This window comes from Alligator mississippiensis, chromosome 8, assembly GCF_030867095.1.
Source record: "Alligator mississippiensis isolate rAllMis1 chromosome 8, rAllMis1, whole genome shotgun sequence".
Taxonomy (NCBI): domain Eukaryota; kingdom Metazoa; phylum Chordata; order Crocodylia; family Alligatoridae; genus Alligator; species Alligator mississippiensis.
The window spans coordinates 12,903,811-12,922,098 of NC_081831.1; the positions used below are offsets into that span (position 1 = coordinate 12,903,811).

Genomic DNA, 18,288 nt, shown 5'->3' on the forward strand with positions numbered 1-18,288 from the left:
CCTCTACCCAGTGCCTGCTCCCACCAAGTTTCACAGGGATTTAACAGCAATCCAGCAAGCCCTGCTTCAACTTGCTACCTTTCCACAGCTTGTGACTGGCCCCAGATTTTAGTAGCTAATTCACCCCCACCCCACTCCCAGCACCCCACCTGCGTGCACTTCTGAGCTGCTGGCCGACATGAAGCCACAGTGCAGAGCTACTAGTGGTTTTTCCCTCTGTCTAGGGCCACTCCTACTCAAAAAAGAAAATTAATTCAGGCATGGGCTAGCTTTCAAACCCAGACTACTATAAGCAAGCAGCAGCTGGTGCAAATCTAGAAGAACAAAGGGGAGAGAAACAGTAGATGCAGTCCCTGATGAGACCATTGTGGAAGTATTTCTTTTTTTATATAGAATTTATGGTGACAAAGTGGGGTGCATGATCAGCATCCCTCAGCAGAGCAGGCTAAGTGTGCACTTATGCATCTCATATTTTCATGGTTGTTAGGAGCTGGAAGGGACCTTACAGAACATCAGGTCCAGCCCCCCTGCACGTGGGCAGGGAAGACCTGCTGGGATCAGATGACCCCAGCAAGATGGGCATCAAGATGCTTTTTAAAGACTGCCAGGGTGGGTGACTGTACCACCTCTGGGGGGTAGCCTGTTCCAAACCCTCGGCACTAGACTTGTAAAGTTTTTTCCTTATGTCCAGTCTGAAGCGATCTTCAATCAGTTTGTGCCCATTGTTTCTTGTCCTCCCCTGGGGGACCTTGGTGAACAGATGCTCCCCCAGGCCCTAATATCTCACATGAAAGCTCCCACTCTCCAGGATTTGCACTCCCAGATTTTAGCCTTCCAATGACCTCAGTTAATGCTGCTTTTAACTCGTCTGAAGGGAAGCAACAATTCACCTTCCCTCCAAAACTTACTAAAGAGCACGTTTCTAAATGAAGCTGTCACTGCCAATCTGCACTGAAGTGGGAGATCATTCCCCCCGCCCATCCCTGCTGACAGCCTTGCTTTTGGTAGCTATCACCTCTCCCAGCAAATGCAAAATAACCTGCTAATTTCTGGAAGTGCCAGTAAAAGTTTCCTGTTGGAATGGATGCCTGCAGCAGGATGCATGTTTGAATGAAAGGATGTCTGATTAAACTGCAGTGTTGTGTGGGAACAAAGTGTTGTGTAATCTCTCTTTAGGTGTGAGAGGTGACCCTTCCAAATGAAACACGCTCGTACCCATAGCTCTGTAAAGCCATGTGTCCAAGCTTTTAAGGGGGGGGGGGGGAAGTGTGGCAGAAGGCCACCTCTGTTTCTCCCCAAAAGCTCGGCTCTGTGATAATTTGGTTAAGATGGGCCCTACAGAGGGTGCACACCTTACCCTCTCTCTTTAGGTAACCTGAGCTGGATACATTCCTGAGGGAGGGGGGGAAACCTGCTCCCTCTGCCTACGTGACTGGCACACGTACCTGGGTGAGGGGCTTGGGCTCCCTGGGGAGCTAGAAACTCCCAGTCTGCCCAGCAACTAGTGATGCATTTCAAATTGGTTGGCTGACAGCCAACAGGTGCCGACCTCATTTACCTGGTCTAATGGAGGTCAACACCTGTTGGCTGTCAGCCAACCAATTTGAAATGCATCACTAGTTGCTGGGCAGCCTGGGAGTTTCTAGCTCCCCAGGGAGCCCAAGCCCCTCACCCAGGTACGTGTGCCAGTCACGTAGGCAGAGGGAGCAGGTTTTCCCCCTCCCCCAGGAATGTATCCAGCTCAGGTTACCTAAGAGATCAATGGTGATAATTCAGAGAGGCAGTGTTGCTATGCACTGCAATGTTTCCCAGGTCAGAAAAGCACATGCACAAGATTTGCAGAACATTAGAAGTTTGCAGAAGTCCCATCTGAGGTCAAAACAACCTTGAGTCAGGAGCTGGCCTCCCGATGGGATGATGTGTAGGGCCAAATTCAGACCTGGTGCAAGCAGCTGCAATTCTGCTGATTTCACACTAGGTCTGAACTGGATCCAATGATTTTGGCCCACAGCCAAGACAGAAAACTTTGAAGGAACAAGTCCTTTGGGTCTGTAATCATCAAGCAATGAGCTCTGCTGCTTTGGAGAAAAGGTTTGTGCAGGCTCAATGGCTGTGATTGTACAGATCAAGGAGAAACAGCCTCAGGATAAGATCATGATGAGCGTCCACAGCTTTCTTCACACCAGCACTCTCCCCTCCTAAGGGACACACAAGTCCATTTCAGTCCCCCACCTTTCTAGCAAGACTAAACCAAATGTAGGAAATGCAAACAGAAATAAGCTGTGGAGGTGGCCGAATCGCAGAAAAAACAAACTTCTGCACTGCCCAATTGGACAAATGGCCCCAATCAGATGAGCCACACCTGAGAAACAAAACAGGGCTAAGGCTGTTAATAATTCACTACAATGCAAACAGGCGATTCCCCAGAGACGCCACACATCCCACACACACTACAGAGGGTCCCCTCAGCAGGTCGATTCCTGGACTACGTGCACGGAAGACATCAGGACAGAAGGAGCATCCACTGCACGCAGAGTGGCTTCAGGTAACAGTGAGATCACATGCAGCTTCTGCATTTCAATGCTAGCGGCAGCCAGGAGAGGTAGAGGCTTTCTGGAGTGTGTGGTCAGACGCATTTCCTCCCTCAGATTTGGAGGAGACCTGTGTTCAGGCTGCTGGCACTGCCTCCGTTTTAGGGGAAGAGCGTATTTGAGCTTTCTCCCAGGTGACTGAGTCAGAGAGGTGCTTTACTCCTGCATGTCTCACTGCAGAGCGGTTACAGCCTCCACTAAAACCACCTGCTGCCATTTCAACACCAGAACATTATCCAAATCTTCTGGCTGCTCAGAGAGAAATAACTATGGCCAGTAAAAGGGGTGTAAGGCTTCTCACCAAGTGCAACTTTGCGAGGGTGGAATGAATTTCATGCTCTGCAATTGCTTTCCTTTCATGCAGGATCAAGGGGAAAAATGGACAGACATAAATGGATTGAAATAATTGATGTTGTCCCTCTCCTCCTTTCTTGTTTAAGCCAGCACAGTAGTAGCTGCAGAGGAGGGAAGAATCAACTCCCCATCCTTTCTTTTATTTCTTTTTGTGGTGTGCCTAGCAGGGAACTCGATTAAAACCACAAGCTGCTCTGCAAGGAAATGGCCAGTGTTATTTAACTAACTTTCAGCCAACAGCGAATGAGCAAGTGTAAGAAGCCTTTTGACACCCTAGATTACATATTACTGAAATTATGTCATTAAACAGAAGGAAAAATCATATATGCATGTCAGCTGCAATCCAAGACTGTGTGCGTGCAAGTTACTACTAAATGCACATTTACCATTTCGCTCAAAAGCAGGGATAGAGCAAAAGTTTCCAAACCAAGACCAGCAGCTTGTGCTAAAAGCATCTACAGGAGGGCTGTGAAAATAAAGCCCCATTGCCTAAAGGGTTAATCCCCAAACAGAACCTTTTTGAGGCCAGACTTTTCCTTCTTCACCTTTCCATGGTATCAGTCACCAAACTGATTCTGGTGTCTTATATCCCATTTACGATCACAGTCCCCCTCTAAAGAGGGACTACACCTTTTGAAAGATCAATACTAATAAGGGCATGAAGGGTGGGTACAGGCTTATATTTTTATTGTATATAACGCGTATCTTAAGGGGTGCAGAGAAGGCAGCTGAGAATCTAATACTCATTTCTTCTGACTCCAGGGGAGGTGGGCCAGCATGTCATTCCCAAGACAAGAAGCGTTCCAAATTCTGGAAGACCTGGAGAGCCGGATTCAGACAGACGCGTGGGCGCTTGGGGGGCTGGTGGTGATCGGGTCGTTCTGCACAGTCTTCATTGTCCTCCTCTTATTTGCTGCCATCTTTGGCTGCTGCTCATCTCCAAAGCGCACATAATGCATCACAAACAGCAAGGCCAGACACCACGACAGTTCACGAGTAGTAAGGCCAGACAAGAACTGTCTCATCCACAACTGGATGGCTGAAGGAAGCTTCCTCTTCTCGCCTCACATGGTTACTTCTCCCTACCCAGATGTACAGCATTCACAAGCTGACAGCCCATATGTAAACGACCTCCTGCGAGGGCCACCCATGCACTGTCAACTACAAATCCACCGCAAGCTTGACATGATTCAGTCTGAATTCAAAAACCACTGATCGACTAAATGCAAGGTATCTGCTTGCCTGAATCTCCCCCCCTCTCCCCAAGCAAAACCATTGGGTTAGTCCATGAAGTGATCAAACAATGTTTGAAGATGGAAAAAGAATCCCTTTAAGAACCCCACCAAGAAAGCCACCTTTCTCTTCTACTATTTAGGATGTGGGAGAAATGATCTCTCCAGAGGGAATCAAGACAAACTTGAGATGTGAAAACCCTTTCAGTACAAGCAGCTGATGGAAATAGTCTTCTGCCCTCCTTAGACAACAGAAAAACCTATGCCTCCTTTGTTGCTGCTGTAATTCAAGGCCTTTCAGGGTCAGGTTTTTTAGTTTAAAGAACATAAATAGAACAATTATCCTGGTTTAAAATTAAAAGGAACAAATAAATGGAAAAATATGTTGTGCCTTTAAATAGTATCTTAATCAGGAGCCTTCTCCAACTGCTGTAAAGTTATAGCACACAGCAGACAAGCCCAAAGAGACGCCCTGAAGTGATACATGCAGTCTCAGCAAGTTTCTATCCTGGGATGATATGTGGCACGTGAAAGGTCAGAAGGTGGTGGGGTCTGGGGAAGTTATGGACAGGAAGTTGTAGACGTACAGATGGCAGCTACTTTAAGCCTTTGATATGAAGGGATCAGCATTCCCCAGCCTATAAACTTGCAGACAGAAAGGGGACCACTGCATTTTTAAATGCCCCATGCAACAGGTGCAATACTGTTTCCTAACAGCCTCATTCATGGGAGCAAAGAAAGTCCATTGGCTCCATGTGCACTTTTACTGGAAGGATTTTCTATGCCCCTTTTTTTTTCCAATAGAACAAAAGGGTCCCAGCTGACACTCTTACTAACAGACTCAACATTGAGAAAACGAGGAGAAGGCGATATGGAGGTTGAGTTGCTTAAATTTCTTTATCCACTGAAGGAAAACTTTACATATCAAGTGGTTATGCAAGTGCCTGACAATCAAGGTGTAGCCTGAAGGATGGCAACAAGAGGTGGAGAGGTTTAGCTGCATAAGCTGATCAGTCTTAGACTAGGGAGCTTCCCAGAAGCCCTCTGGTAGAGTCAACTTATCTGTAGCCAATGGAGCATCATTTCAATCGACTTCAACCTTTATGGTCAGACCTCAGCACAACAGGTGAAAGTCTTTCAAAGTACCTATAAAGCAGATCTTCTCCGTCAAAACAGAACTGAAGGCAACAGCTTTGCTGTGGCAGCAGCACCGAAAAACTAAACGCACCATTTCCACTCTGAGCCTCAAACTCCCTCGAGTTCAGCCCAACATAATAAAAATAGATGCAAGGCTACGGTGGAGGAGGACAGATGTTGATTTTCCAGTTCGCAATCACACACTGCTCTCTTATTGGCAAAATTAAAGCCTTGCTGTCTCCAGCTAGCACAACATGGCAATCAGCACAATTACAGCCTCCTCAGATCAAGTTCACGGTATGTATTGTGTGTATTGGTTTCTAGTCTGCAATTAGATTCCCTGCCTCCAGCACATGCATATTTTAGGCCTGTTCCCTAAAATGGTGTTAAGCACCATTAGCTCCTGTACAGGCCAACATGAATCAAGGACACTTAGTACCTTGGAAGATGGGGCCCTTGTGATTCCAAAACAAAAATATTAAATGCCAGATGTTTTTCCATCCAGCTGCTGGGCTGTGGGCTGTCTGCCTCTGCACAAGAGAGATGGTATGGCAAAGAAAAAGGCAAGAACCAAAACAATTAGAAATTTCAGCATGAGCCAGAAAAAGACCTGGGCAAAAAAAAGTCACTCCATCCACGGCTGCTGAAAGAATTGGCCAGTGTCATAGCTGAGCCACTGGCACAGCTGTTTGAACACTCGTGGTGTTCTGGCCAGGTCCCTGAGGACTGCAGAAGGGCCAGTGTGGTGCCCATTTTCAAGAAAGGGAGAAGGGATGAGCTGGGTAACTTCAGGCAAGCCAGTCTTACCTCTATCCCTGGGAAAACGCTAAAGAAAATAATCAAAGAACACATTTGTGAAGGCCCAGCAGGGGAAACGATGTTGAGGGGAAACAGGTTTGTCACAGGTAGATCCTGCCTGACAAACCTTGTAGCCTTCTATGACCAAGTCACACACTGCCTGGACGCAGCAGCTAAGGTTGATGTCATCTTCCTGGATTTTAGGAAGGCCTTCGACACAGTCTCGCACCCTATCCTCATTGGGAAGCTAGCAGACTGTGGAGTGGACGCCTACACAGTCAGGTGGGTGGCCAACTGGCTTAGGGACCGCACCCAGAGAGTGGTGGTGGATGGTTTCTTCTCGGCCTGGAGGGAGGTGGGCAGTGGGGTCCCGCAGGGTTTGGTCCTCAGACCGGTATTATTTAATATCTTCATCAGCGATTTGGACGAGGATGTGGAGAGCACCCTCTCTAAGTTCGCTGATGATACTAAGTTATGGGGCAAAGTTGGTACACCGGAGGGCAGGGAGCAGATTCAGGCCGACCTGGACAGGTTGGATCAATGGGCAGAGAGAAATAGGATGCAATTTAATAAAGATAAATGTAAGGTACTCCACCTGGGAAGGAGGAATCCCCAGCACACCTATAGGTTGGGGAGTGTCCTTTTCAGCAGCTCGGAGGCAGAGAGGGATCTTGGAGTCATAACTGACTCCAAGATGAACATGAGCCGGCAGTGTAACGAGGCCATCAACAAGGCCAATCACACCTTGTCGTGCATCAGCAGGTGCATGACTAATAGACCAAAGGAGGTGATGCTCCCCCTCTATGCGGCACTGGTCAGGCTGCAGTTGGAGTACTGTGTCCAGTTTTGGGCGCCACACTTCAAGAGAATCTGGAGAGGGTCCAGAGGAGGGCTACTTGCATGATTAGTGGCCTTTGGGAAAGACCCTACGGGGGGAGGTTGAGAGAGCTGAATCTCTTCAGCCTTCACAAGAGATGGCTGAGGGTAGATCTTGTGGCCACCTATAAATTTATTAGGGGAGGTCAACGGGGAATGGGTGACACGCTGTTTACTAGGGCGCCCCAGGGAGTGATTAGGAATAACGGGTATAAACTAGTTGAGAGTGGATTTAGGTTAGATATTAGGAAGAAATTTTTCACAGTAAGGGTGGCCTGGATCTGGAATGGGCTTCCAAGAGAGGTGGTGCTTTCACCTAGCTTGGAGGTCTTCAAGAAGAGGCTTGATAGTCACCTGGCTGGGGTCATCTGACCTTGGTCCTCTTTCCTGCCAGGGGCAGGGGGTCGGACACGATGATAAATTGTGGTCCCTTCCGACTCTACAATCTATGAGTCTATGTGCTTTAGCTTCTTTAATGGGAGGAAGAAGGGGACCACACATACACCCCACCTCTACGGCTGTTCATCACTTCCATTTCACAGCACAGCAGGTATCACAGTTACCCACTAAACAATAACCCCTTCCATAGTGATGTATATTAATGTGTCTGTGTGGCAGGATATCAGGTTTCTAAAACACAGACTTTATTTGTCCTAGACAAACTGGCCTCCCAGGACACAAATGCAGGACAAAGTCCCTGCTGAGAGCTGGGGACTGCTCAGTCACAGTCTTCATTTCCTGGGGCAAACTCCCTTCCCGTGGGAATCAATATAAACCAGGGGTTTTCAACCTTTTTAAATAAGTGTACACCCAGCGGCTGGATGCAGAGCTGGAGGGGCGAAAAAGGGGAGGAGGGGGTGGTGCCCAGCTGGATGCAGAACAGCAGCAGTACAGGGTGGTGGATGGCAGTAGCTGCTGCATGCAAGCTCCCCCCACGTCTGACCAGCTGGACGGCACCTATATTGCCCCGCAGAGGGGCACTGCTGCCCTTGCCCCGGCACAGCCCTGCTCCTGGGAGGCAATGGCGCAGGGTGGTGGGTGGCAGCACTCCATCCCTGCCCACAAATACCCCCTAGGGTACGCATACCCCCAGCTGACCCCCCCCCCCGATATAAACAACCAGCAAGCAAATGGAAACAGAGTCCATAGAGAGTTAACTCACAATCCTGGGACCTTTTCCTAGACCTTGATAAGGTGACTCTGGTTTTGTGCCACTTTTCCAGTCCCACAGTCTTCTCCTTCATTGTAGAGAGCTCCCCAACTCACCTAGGGTCTTTTTCCAGACCTTAAGTGGGCCACTCTGGCTCTACACTGTAGCTTCTCACCCCAGAGTCCTCTCTCTCCTCTGATCTGCCTCAGTTCTGCTGCAGTCTTCTCCCAGACCCTGAGCAAGTTCTCTAGATCACTGCTGCTTTTAGCCTCCTAGCCGTCTCTCTTCTGTCCTGATCTGTCCATCTCTGGGAGCTTTTTAACTCCCACAGGCCAGCCAGTTATTGTTCTCAATTGGCCCACTATGTCGTGGCAGGTTACAATCCCCCTCTGCCTGCTTCGAGCTGAACTGCAGCCCCCAAGGCATGCAGCCTGCCAGTGTGGTTACGTGCCAGTTTCATATGCCGAGATCTTCATAGCAACAGAGGATGGAGGAGGATGGTGCGCTCAGATAAGAGAGAGACTGTACCTCCTATTGAACTGACCAGCTTTAGGAGCTGGAACGATTCAGACACAATCTGACCAAATCAGACATCGCTAGAAGCAGCCAAGCTCTGGTGCTAATCTCAAGCAAGTGCTCCTGGTTTCTGCATGAAGCCTGATGTTGAATTTTACAAGAGACTAGGAATTCTAGAGCGTGGATTTAACACAGTGTCTCAGAGTCATGCTGTGCTGCTGGTTTCTGCGTTGGTAGCATATGACTGCCTACAGAAGTTGCTATAGGGGAAGTCATAGGGTTGACAGGCAATACTTGTGGGTCCTGGTGCCCTGTAAAGCAAGGGAAGTAGAGTACAAAGGGGATTTTTTTGGCTCTAAGGGCTGTAGTGTTTGGCATCATGGAATAGCAGCAACTCATACTAGTGGGCAGGAGTAGTGAACAGACTCCAGCGTAGCAACCAGGAACCCCAGCACTCTATGTCCCCAATATCAACCATTACATCCTACAACACATTGAGCAACTTCAATGATCAGAAGTGGAATAATGATAACTTTAACATCAACATTTTAGCCCATTAAGCTCCAGGATCAACAGCCAATTGCAATTAAAGCAGGCATTCACACCACTCTGAGCTGCTGTTCCTGCCAGCCTTCCTCAGCCCACAGACAGCACTGCATCCATCACATTCAATGGGATTTGGAAAGATTCATTCACAACCACTAGGAGACATTTTTCTTCTCCACAGTTACAAAGTTACAGAAAGCACAACAGTCCTGGCTGTCATGGTGACTTAATAAGAGAAAAGGGGACCCTCAAGCAATGCATAACAGATATACTCACCCAAGCTCTTCACAGAAGGTCACCATGGTATCAAAAGCTGTCATCATTGCTTTATCAGACTCTTTCAAGGTGCCTTTTTTCTCCTGAGAAGAAGCAGGGGATAATCAGCAAAGCTCCCTCCGATACAGTTCTGGACAGGTGCAGCAACTCTTCCTACATCCAAACCCAACTATCCCTCCAGCCTCTAGAACACTATTGCAATGAGCTCTAGGCTCCACTTCTCTTCCAGCCTATGGCAGTACCACAGCCAAGTCTAACCACCTCTGCCTGAGCCATACCTCCAACTCCAACCACTTTTGTTCTCACTGCTTCAGCCTCTTCCACTCTCTTCAAAGGTGGCAACTATGAAGCCAGATCCAGGTATAATACTTTTACCCCCAGCCCATGTGGCAGCTTTGGGGCCAGATCTAGATAAATTCCATCCTACTTTGGGACATTCTGAAGTGACTGCAGGATAAAATGTTAACCAGACAGCAAACGCAGTAGCAAACTTTTACCTAGAAGACTGAAAAAACCACGCTCCGGAAAACTATTCCATGGATCTTACCTGGATGGTAAAGAGCTCCTTCTTGATCAGGTAGCTGACCTGATCCCGGTCATCCCTAGAGTAATAGAGACGGCACCTAGATGGCTTCCCATCTCTCCCAGCTCTTCCAGACTCCTGATAATACCCAGCCATTGACTTGGCAATATTCCAATGGGCAACAAATCTGCATGGGACAAGGTAACAGGAAACATGTTGTTGTAGACTTCTTTAGTTAATGCAAGGACAGCAGCACTTTCCACTGAGGTCAAGGAATAAGTGTACAAATAGGGTGGCAGAAGGGTGAGAGTCAGAACCAAGGAGCCTACGAGGTAAGGGGTTTTGAACCGGGAGTTCTTAGAACCATGAGCAACACAAAGGGAAGTTACAACAAAAGGCTAGTACGTATGTGAACAGTCAGATAGTGGGATGCCACTCAAAGAGAAGAGAGTATTCTAGCTCCCCTAAATGCATAAAGATATACAATTGTGAAGGGTGGAAAAAAGAGTCCGTCTCCAGAGGTCTGGGTCTATTACCATAAAATTACACGTTATTAGTAGAGCAGTGTTTGCTTTGCAAATTCACAAGATGTCACTTAAGCTTCAGTACAAAGCTCCTTTGCCAACGATATGCACACAAAGTTCTGGCTCAGCTGTGGACTAAGGGCTCCCGCCCAGGCATGAAATGCCACTGTGGACCATTACTAACTCATAATTAAGCCTGCACACAAGAAGTGCATCCAAAAGGCACTACTGCAAAGCTGACTTAGGCCTGATACCATGAGACCACTCAGTGACTGCTGCTTTTTTTTTATTCTTACTCGCATCTCTGTATCTCAGAGATCTTAAAGCAGTCCAGTGATATGCTGCCAATATTTTTTTAGATACTCAGCTTCCATGAGGACTGTACTATCAGAAGCAGCCAAGAAGCATCAGGATACAAGCTTCCTCCTTAGCTGTGGCTGTCAGCTCCTGCAATGATTAACTACTGCTGAGGACAGGGTTAGCAGCAAACTGGGACAGGCCGACTCCAACAGAAGCAGAGATACTACATCATCCTTCCTTTCACCCCCTTCGCCCATTCCCCAAAAGCAACGTCAGCACTTGTCAGGCATGATGCATATGCAAGTCACCACCCAAAACGTTACTAATGCAAAGGCAAGGCTGAGTAGCAGTGCTTTGTATCAGTCTGGGATAATCAAATGCCCTTCTAATTAAACCACTGATACCCAGGAAAGAAAGAGAAGGCAGACACCAGCACAGGCCCACAAGTTAAACTGTGGTCTCTGGAGCCCTTGAAACGCCTCTGAGCTTATCCCGCAGACACATTTTGCTCAGCTGCTGAGTCACTGAATCTTGCAGAAGCTATTTTTCTTCCAAGTGTTTCATCTGAGTTAGACCTTAATGAACAAAGAGTGGCTAAGAAAGCCTTTCCCTCTCCTGTTCCCAAGTTCTTGCCCATTGTGGTACCTCAGTTTCACCATTTCTTCAGCCCTCCAAGCACCAACACACCTGACGTTAGCTTTGTCAACTCCCATTCCAAAACTGATGGTTGCAACAATGACTGGGACCTTCTCCTCCATCCACTCATTCTGAACTGAAGTCCTGTCAGCTGCCTTGAGTCCTGGGGAGGGAAAAGCAGGGAAGTCAGAAGGAAAGGAGGGTGCCCTTTCTAGCTCCATCTCTCTACCACCTGACTGGCTCAAGTTGCAAGAGCATACAGATCAAAGCTTAACCCATTACTCCAGACTGCAAACTGGTTCAGTGTCAGACTAAGGATGCGACAGAGGAAAATCTGGACCCCTCCCAAGCAGAAGCTTGAAAAGAATCGTCTCACAGCATGGCATACAGGTGGTTACATTCAGACTCTGCAGGATCAAAGGCAACAGGCTCCAGGGAACACCATTCAACCATTTCTCTAACACCTGTATCAAGGACCAGCTGGCTTGAGTCCCAGGCCCCACCTGGGCTGTCACAGTGTCACACCTAGAGAGCTTCTCTCCAAGATCTGCCTGAGCCAGACCATTAAGGAAGGTAACGTTCTGTTACACTGACTCTAGGCACTGTCACAGCTTCTAGTACCTGCATGATAGGCCTTGGCTTTCACTCCTCTGTAGCTCAGCTCAATAGCCAGCTGGTCACAGGTTTCTCTTGTCCTGCAGTACACAATGCCACAGCCAGAGTATACCTACAGAAGCAGAGAGAAGGGAAAATCCAGTGTGCCATCTGAGGAAGAGGGACAAAGCTAGCAGCTATTACTGCTGAGGGGCCAGGACAAAGAGAGCCTACATGTCTCTTCTCGGCAGCAACAGCAATATCCTTAAAGTTGCGTCGATGCCCTATGGCGCTGATAAACCAGCATGAAAGTAAGGCAAATTGGATGTCCGCCTGTCTGTCCTAGATACTCATGAAGTCCCCATTACCGTAGTATCCAGGCACCTCACCGTCTTCAGTATATTTCTCCTCACAACACCCTGTAAGGTAGGGAGGCATTAATATCCCTGTTGTATAGGGGAATAAATGAGGCACAGAGCAGCTAAGTAACTTGCCAGGGACACTGGTAAATTGGTACAGCAAGGAGCTGAACAGGTCTCACCGCTGTCATATGTCTGGCATGTAGGCTAGACTACACCATAGAGCACTTAGTCCATAGCAAAGCAAAACTCTCATATGCCCGTTTTTTCCAACAGGGAAAGACAAATGAGGCTGGGAAGAAAGTCCTATACATCAAAGATTAAGAATGTCTTAAAAATGACTTAAGAATGTTCCTTTCATGGACGTTCCTTCCCAGACCTGTTAGCACCATACATGTAGGAAGCCTCTGTAGAGCTCTGGCCTAGGAAGTAATTCCCAAGACAAACCTACCCCTGTGGAGTTCTCCACTTCAAGAGCCTTTAGGCAGAAATCCTTCAAATTCCCATAGGAATCAGTCAAGAGTTCTTTGAACTGCACATCGTAGAACAAGTTGGACCTGAAGCAGGGAGTCTTAAAGGTGGCGATAGGCTGCTTCAGTTTAAGAGATGCCACAATATCATCCTGGACCTGTTTGGTGGCTGTGGCCGTCAGAGCGATGCAGGGCGTGTTAGGTATGTGACAGCGCAAGGAGCCCAGCCGTAGGTAGTCAGGCCGGAAGTCATGCCCCCACTGGGAGATGCAGTGAGCTTCATCTACCACCAGGTAAGACAAGAGGTTTCGGGACACTAGGGAGTTCAGGATGGGCTGGAAGGAGGCAGCAGCTGCCATCTCTGGGGTGAGATACAGGAGCTTTACCCGGGGTGTCTCACTTGACAAGTCAGCCAGGATGGTCTTCCTCTCCTGGGCAGGGATCTTGGAGTTCAGGGAGTAGGCTCTGACCTTCCGGGCCAACAAATGATCCACTTGATCCTGTGACAGAGGAAGAAAATAGCATTGAAGGAAGCATGGTATCAGGATTGCTACCAGAAAAGATGAGCATAAAAAAAATCAAGCTGTACCCCAACCCAGACCAGGTCTACACACAGATACTGCAAAGCCACAGCTCCAACCCTCTTAAACCAAAAGCACACAAGGTTTTAAACACAGCAGCTAGCAAAACCATTCAGCCTTGTGTCTGTGCAACCACTGGCTTTTATGGTGACAAACACTCTGCGCAGCAATAAAACTGGCAGAAGGGATCTATGCATGACATCTCCAGCCCTTCCCAGAAGGGGTGGGAGGGGACCAAATCTTTTCAGGATGCTTACCATCAGAGCATTAGGGAGGCCAACTATTCATATCTATAGAGCAGGCTTGTCCAACATGCGGCCCGCCAAGCCGTTTTCTGTGGCCCGCAGTGCTGCGATGGGAAACGAAGGTAAACATGGTTTCCTTTCATTCCCACCCCTTGTCTCTCCCCCAGCCTATCAGCAGCTTCCTAATGGCTGCTGAAGGGCTGGGGAAGGGACAAGGTTTCCACACGCACCGCGTCAGCTTGATGTTGCTGACGCAGTGTGTGTGGGAAGAGGAGTAGCCACGTGCCGCTTGGGACAGGATGAGCCTGGCCGGAGCAGCAGGGGATCAGCTGCACTCTCCCCCTACCTGCGCCGGTCAGTCCCAAGTGGCACACGGCTCCCCCGCTGCCTCTGCTGGCTGGTGCCGACCCAGGCAGGTCTGTCCCATCTGGAGCAGCATGCAGCTGAAGTCAGCTTCCCACGTGCTGCTGGGGACGGGAGGAGCCCGGCCGGGTCGGCACCAGCCAGCAGAAGCAGCGGCAGAGCCGTGTGCCACTCGGGACGGGACAAGCCTGGCCGGAGCAGCAGGGGCTGAGCTGCATTTTCCCCCTGCCTGCGCCGGCCCCACATTCAAAAAGGTTGGGCACCCCTGCTATAGACCATCTCTAGATCCACAGGCTGCCAAAGCATTTTACAAACTTAAGTGAAATACATTCCATATACAGATATTGCTTCACCCACCATTACACAAAGGGCCTACCTCCAAGGTGAAATTCATAGGTTCTTAAAGCACAAAGGAACGACCAGATCCAATAGTCTGACTGTACATAACACAGGTCACAGAATGTCATGTTCTTGCCCCTGAATTGAGCCCAATACTGTAGGTGACTAAAGCATGGCTTCCAGGCAGGCACACAGTCTTACTCAAACATGGCATTTGCTTTTGCTGAGACAGGGAGTTCTCCATCCCCCTTGCTGGTCTGTTCCACTGGTTAGTCATTTCACTGGTAAACTGTGTATCTTAATTCTAATTTGATTCTGTCCAGCTTTCACTTCATCCACTGGCTCTTGCCAGGCCTTTGCCTACTAGGCTATGGAGCTTTCACCCCAAGAGTTTTCTCCCAGTGAATGTGCTTCACCATCCAGTCAGCTTCCAGTTTCCTTTGTAATAAATGGACTGCACCAAGTCTCTTACTGCAAGGCACATTCTCCAGCCCTTGATTCACTTCTGTGGCTTTCCCTTGCAACCTTGCCATTTTTTCTAGCACCCTTTTAAAAAAAAAAAAAACAACACACACCAGAACTGTGCACAGCATTCCAGTTTCAGTCTCACCAGTGCATTCTCAGGTCCTAGGTATTATGCACCTTTGTATTTAGCTGTACAAAATGCAGTACATTTCAACAGCCCTTAACAAGCAATATACATCCTTCTGGCCAAACTGCATTATCCTCCTTGTTAGTTAGCACCCTGCCCATCTTTGAGTCATCTGCAAATTGTATCAGCAGCAATTTTCTCTCTCTCTCAACTTTCAGGTCCTCGAGAAAAACATGGAATAGCATCAGGACTAGTACTAATCCCTGCAGAACCTAGTTGGAAAGACTCTAGATTGAAGGAAAGTCCCTACTGATAACTATTTTCTGAGAGCTATCAGCCATTTCGAAAATATGTAAAATGTTGGTTGAAGCCTAGTTAAAAGGAAACCAGCATCATGCAGTGTGCTGGACTGGACTGAATCTAAGTAATGTTGCAGCTTCTCCTGTGGAGAGTCATTGTTCACAACTGAGTATAACACACCAGAAACAGTAAGGTGCCCCAAAGTAAGTGCCCTGTAACCTAAAATGTTTGAGCACCTCTGACAAAAACTGCTTCTTCCCAGAATTGCCTTTTTGTCCCTAATTCTGTCTGATAATGACAAAGATCAGTTATGAGAAAAAAGGACTATCCTTAGGGTTCTTACTATACATGATAAAATGGCAGTTTTATTCTTGGGAAAGCTCCGGTTAAAACACCTATAGTGGATCAATGCTGCTGTCTCCAGACAGCATATCACTGAGGGAAGGGAACAGGACCAACCATTGTGACCCTCTGTTAAATCAAAGGTCCCCGTTGCAGTTATACTGGTTCAAGTCCCATTACTGTCACCATTAGAATGATGGAGAGAGGCCTCCCATAGTTCTGCTCTTTCGACAAGTTAGAAGACTTTAAACCGAGGTAAATCAGGCAGCAGCAGCATTCTCTCCTACTAACAGAGTGGCAAAACCAACTCCTTGGTAATGAAGAGAGACCTGAGAGACCAACTGATGTTAGAAGTTGGTGGGTGGAAAGGCAGGACCCAACTGTGTTTCCCCAGTCTCCCCACCCCTTCACTGATTGCCTATCCAGAGCTAACAGGAGACGGTTACCTGAATCAGTGCAATCAGAGGTGAAATGACAATGGTGATGCCCACTGCCAGTACTGCAGGAAGCTGGTAGCACAGGGATTTCCCTGCCCCTGTGGGCATGCATACAAAGACATCCTTCTCGCCTGCGAAGACAACAGAACAAGACTCAAAGCTGCTGAACAGCAGTAAATTTCTTTGGATTGTGCTGTGGAGGGTTGGGTACAACAGCTTGTATACATGAAGAGAAGCTGTATTCATGCTGGGCTTATGCATGTACAGCACTAGATGCCAGCATAAGAAAGGTCTTTTTTAGTTCCTAAAAGTAAAATAATCTTTTGCATGTTTCTAGTGGCTTCTTTACAAGAATCTCTAGCTGCTTTGCAATGAATTCAGCCATGTAATCCTGCTACGTGACAGGAATTATTCTACCCAGAGGTTTAAATCAAGGTACAGTGAAGTTAACTGACTTATTCAAGCTTATACCATCTCAGTGCCAGAAGAGCTTGCTTTTAGACTGTACCTTCAGCAACTAACCTGCTATAGTCTCTGAACAGATTTTTACTGCAGTCTGTTAAATAAAATCTCCCCGCAATAGAAATTTAAGACTCTTTCAACTGCAGGTGGATACTCTATATGAACTAGTATTGTAAAACAGCATCTATTGCCAGGATCAGAAGGATGACAACTCATACCACACTAACTAGAAGGCAGAAACATATTGCTGACATAATACCCTGGCTCTGACACAGGCACTTGCTACAGCTGTGTGTGTGAGCTAGTGGCCAGTGGAGAGAGGGAGATCATAGGCTTCTGACACCATGGCCTGGTCTATAATTAGCTGTTCTGTTAGCATAGCAATGTCAGTCAAGAGCATGGAACCAAACCTGGTTTACAAAGGCACCTTGGCAAAACCCTAGCATACACAGGGTCTTACCAGTGAAAGAATGCTTTTACCATTTCATTCAGAGAACTCTCCCATGAATTCAGACCACATCTATACTGGAGCCAAGTCATGTTATAAACTTCTGCCAGCGCTACTTTGTCAGTTTAAGGTGTGAAAAGCTGCAAAGCCCGATACAGGAGACTGGACAGTCACCTTGGTGGGGTCACCTGACCCTGGTTGTCTTTCCTGCCTAGTGCAGGGGGGCTGGACCCAATGATCTTGCAAGGTCCCTTCCAGCCCCTAACAATTTATGAATCTATAGGTGAGCCAGATGGAGGTCCTAGAGGAAGGGCCGTTAAATCAGCAAAACTGCATATTAACCAGCATAAGACTTCTTGTGTTGGGGTGGAGGGAGGAAAGACCATTATTATAATGGTGTACGAGGCAGGCTCGCTGGGTCATCTACATCCACTGGGGGCACTTTCCCAGTAAAAGATACTAGCATTACTACCCCAGCAAAGCACCCTTGGATTATCTCTGGTCCAGGATGGTTTACCACAGTGGCCAGACCAAGAAACCCTCTATAGGGATTGCAAAACCACTGTCAGCAACGCATAATCCTCAAGGCCAGCTCCTTCAACTCCACTGCAGGCAGAAGAACTGGAAGCTGACGAAGCAAAGTCACAGTCCCCCAAACGACTGCTGTGTCTTACCTTTCGCTACTGTCAAGACTGCACTTTCTTGCAGAGAGGTCCTGAAAGAATCAAAACCAAAGACCTTCTTCAGAGTCTTCCGGACCCAGCCCTCCAGGCCCGAGGATCTGCGGTCGTTCATCTTACAGGACCTAGGACTAGGTCAAGGTAAAGAAGAAGGAAAGGAGCTTACTTAGCTCTGCTGTTCTCTGTACCGGCAGCCAATCGCAACATCTGGGTCAGGAGGATTAGTCCTGTGACAGTCTCACCCGCCTGAGCGCTGCAGGTCACACTCCTCCAGCGCCAGGTTTCTGAGGGTATCTTTGCTTCCAAAGCCCGCCCCCTCCCCCGGGCAGAGGTGGAACCGTTTGTAAGCCACGCCTTCCCCCGCCCCCACCCCACCCCACCCGCTAAACAAGGGAGGACCAGTGTGATGGACCCCACGGCAAAGCCCTTCCTCCCCCTACAACCCACACCTGTTCCCTCCCCCTGCGCACACGGCGCTTGCCACGGCTTTTGAAGGGGGAACAGGAGGCAGAGCTCAACCCCGCGGCGAGGAAAAGCTGGAGCTGGGGCCAGGCGCTCGTTAGCCGTGAGCCGGCCTGACCCGAGGGATGCACAGGGGGAGCAGGAAGGGCCACGGG

General features: G+C 48.3%; 1 protein-coding gene and 1 long non-coding RNA gene across 9 annotated transcripts in view; one reads left to right on the forward strand and one right to left on the reverse strand.

Annotated features, from left to right (window-relative positions):
• Positions 1–18,288, reverse strand: part of RECQL5 (RecQ like helicase 5) — a 48,535-nt gene that overhangs the window by 29,834 nt on the left and 413 nt on the right. For 3 of the 8 annotated variants that reach the window (XM_059732132.1, XM_019494298.2, XM_059732131.1), the window contains exons 1-7: positions 17,666–17,997; positions 16,091–16,212; positions 12,864–13,382; positions 12,081–12,186; positions 11,511–11,622; positions 10,024–10,186; positions 9,477–9,559 (exon numbers count right to left, since the gene is read on the reverse strand). In XM_059732132.1, the coding sequence (XP_059588115.1) occupies positions 9,477–9,559; positions 10,024–10,186; positions 11,511–11,622; positions 12,081–12,186; positions 12,864–13,382; positions 16,091–16,212; positions 17,666–17,786 (1,226 nt within the window). In that variant the 5' untranslated portion in view covers positions 17,787–17,997. Of the gene's footprint in view, positions 1–9,476; positions 9,560–10,023; positions 10,187–11,510; positions 11,623–12,080; positions 12,187–12,863; positions 13,383–14,447; positions 14,957–16,090; positions 16,213–17,665; positions 18,020–18,288 lie in introns of those variants that run through there. The other 5 variants (XM_014601916.3, XM_014601915.3, XM_019494297.2 and 2 more) reach the window with 5 other exon arrangements.
• Positions 1,747–5,604, forward strand: LOC109284819 (uncharacterized). Its single transcript, XR_002092395.2, has 2 exons — positions 1,747–2,545; positions 3,708–5,604. It is a non-coding gene; the product is annotated as an uncharacterized LOC109284819 (long non-coding RNA).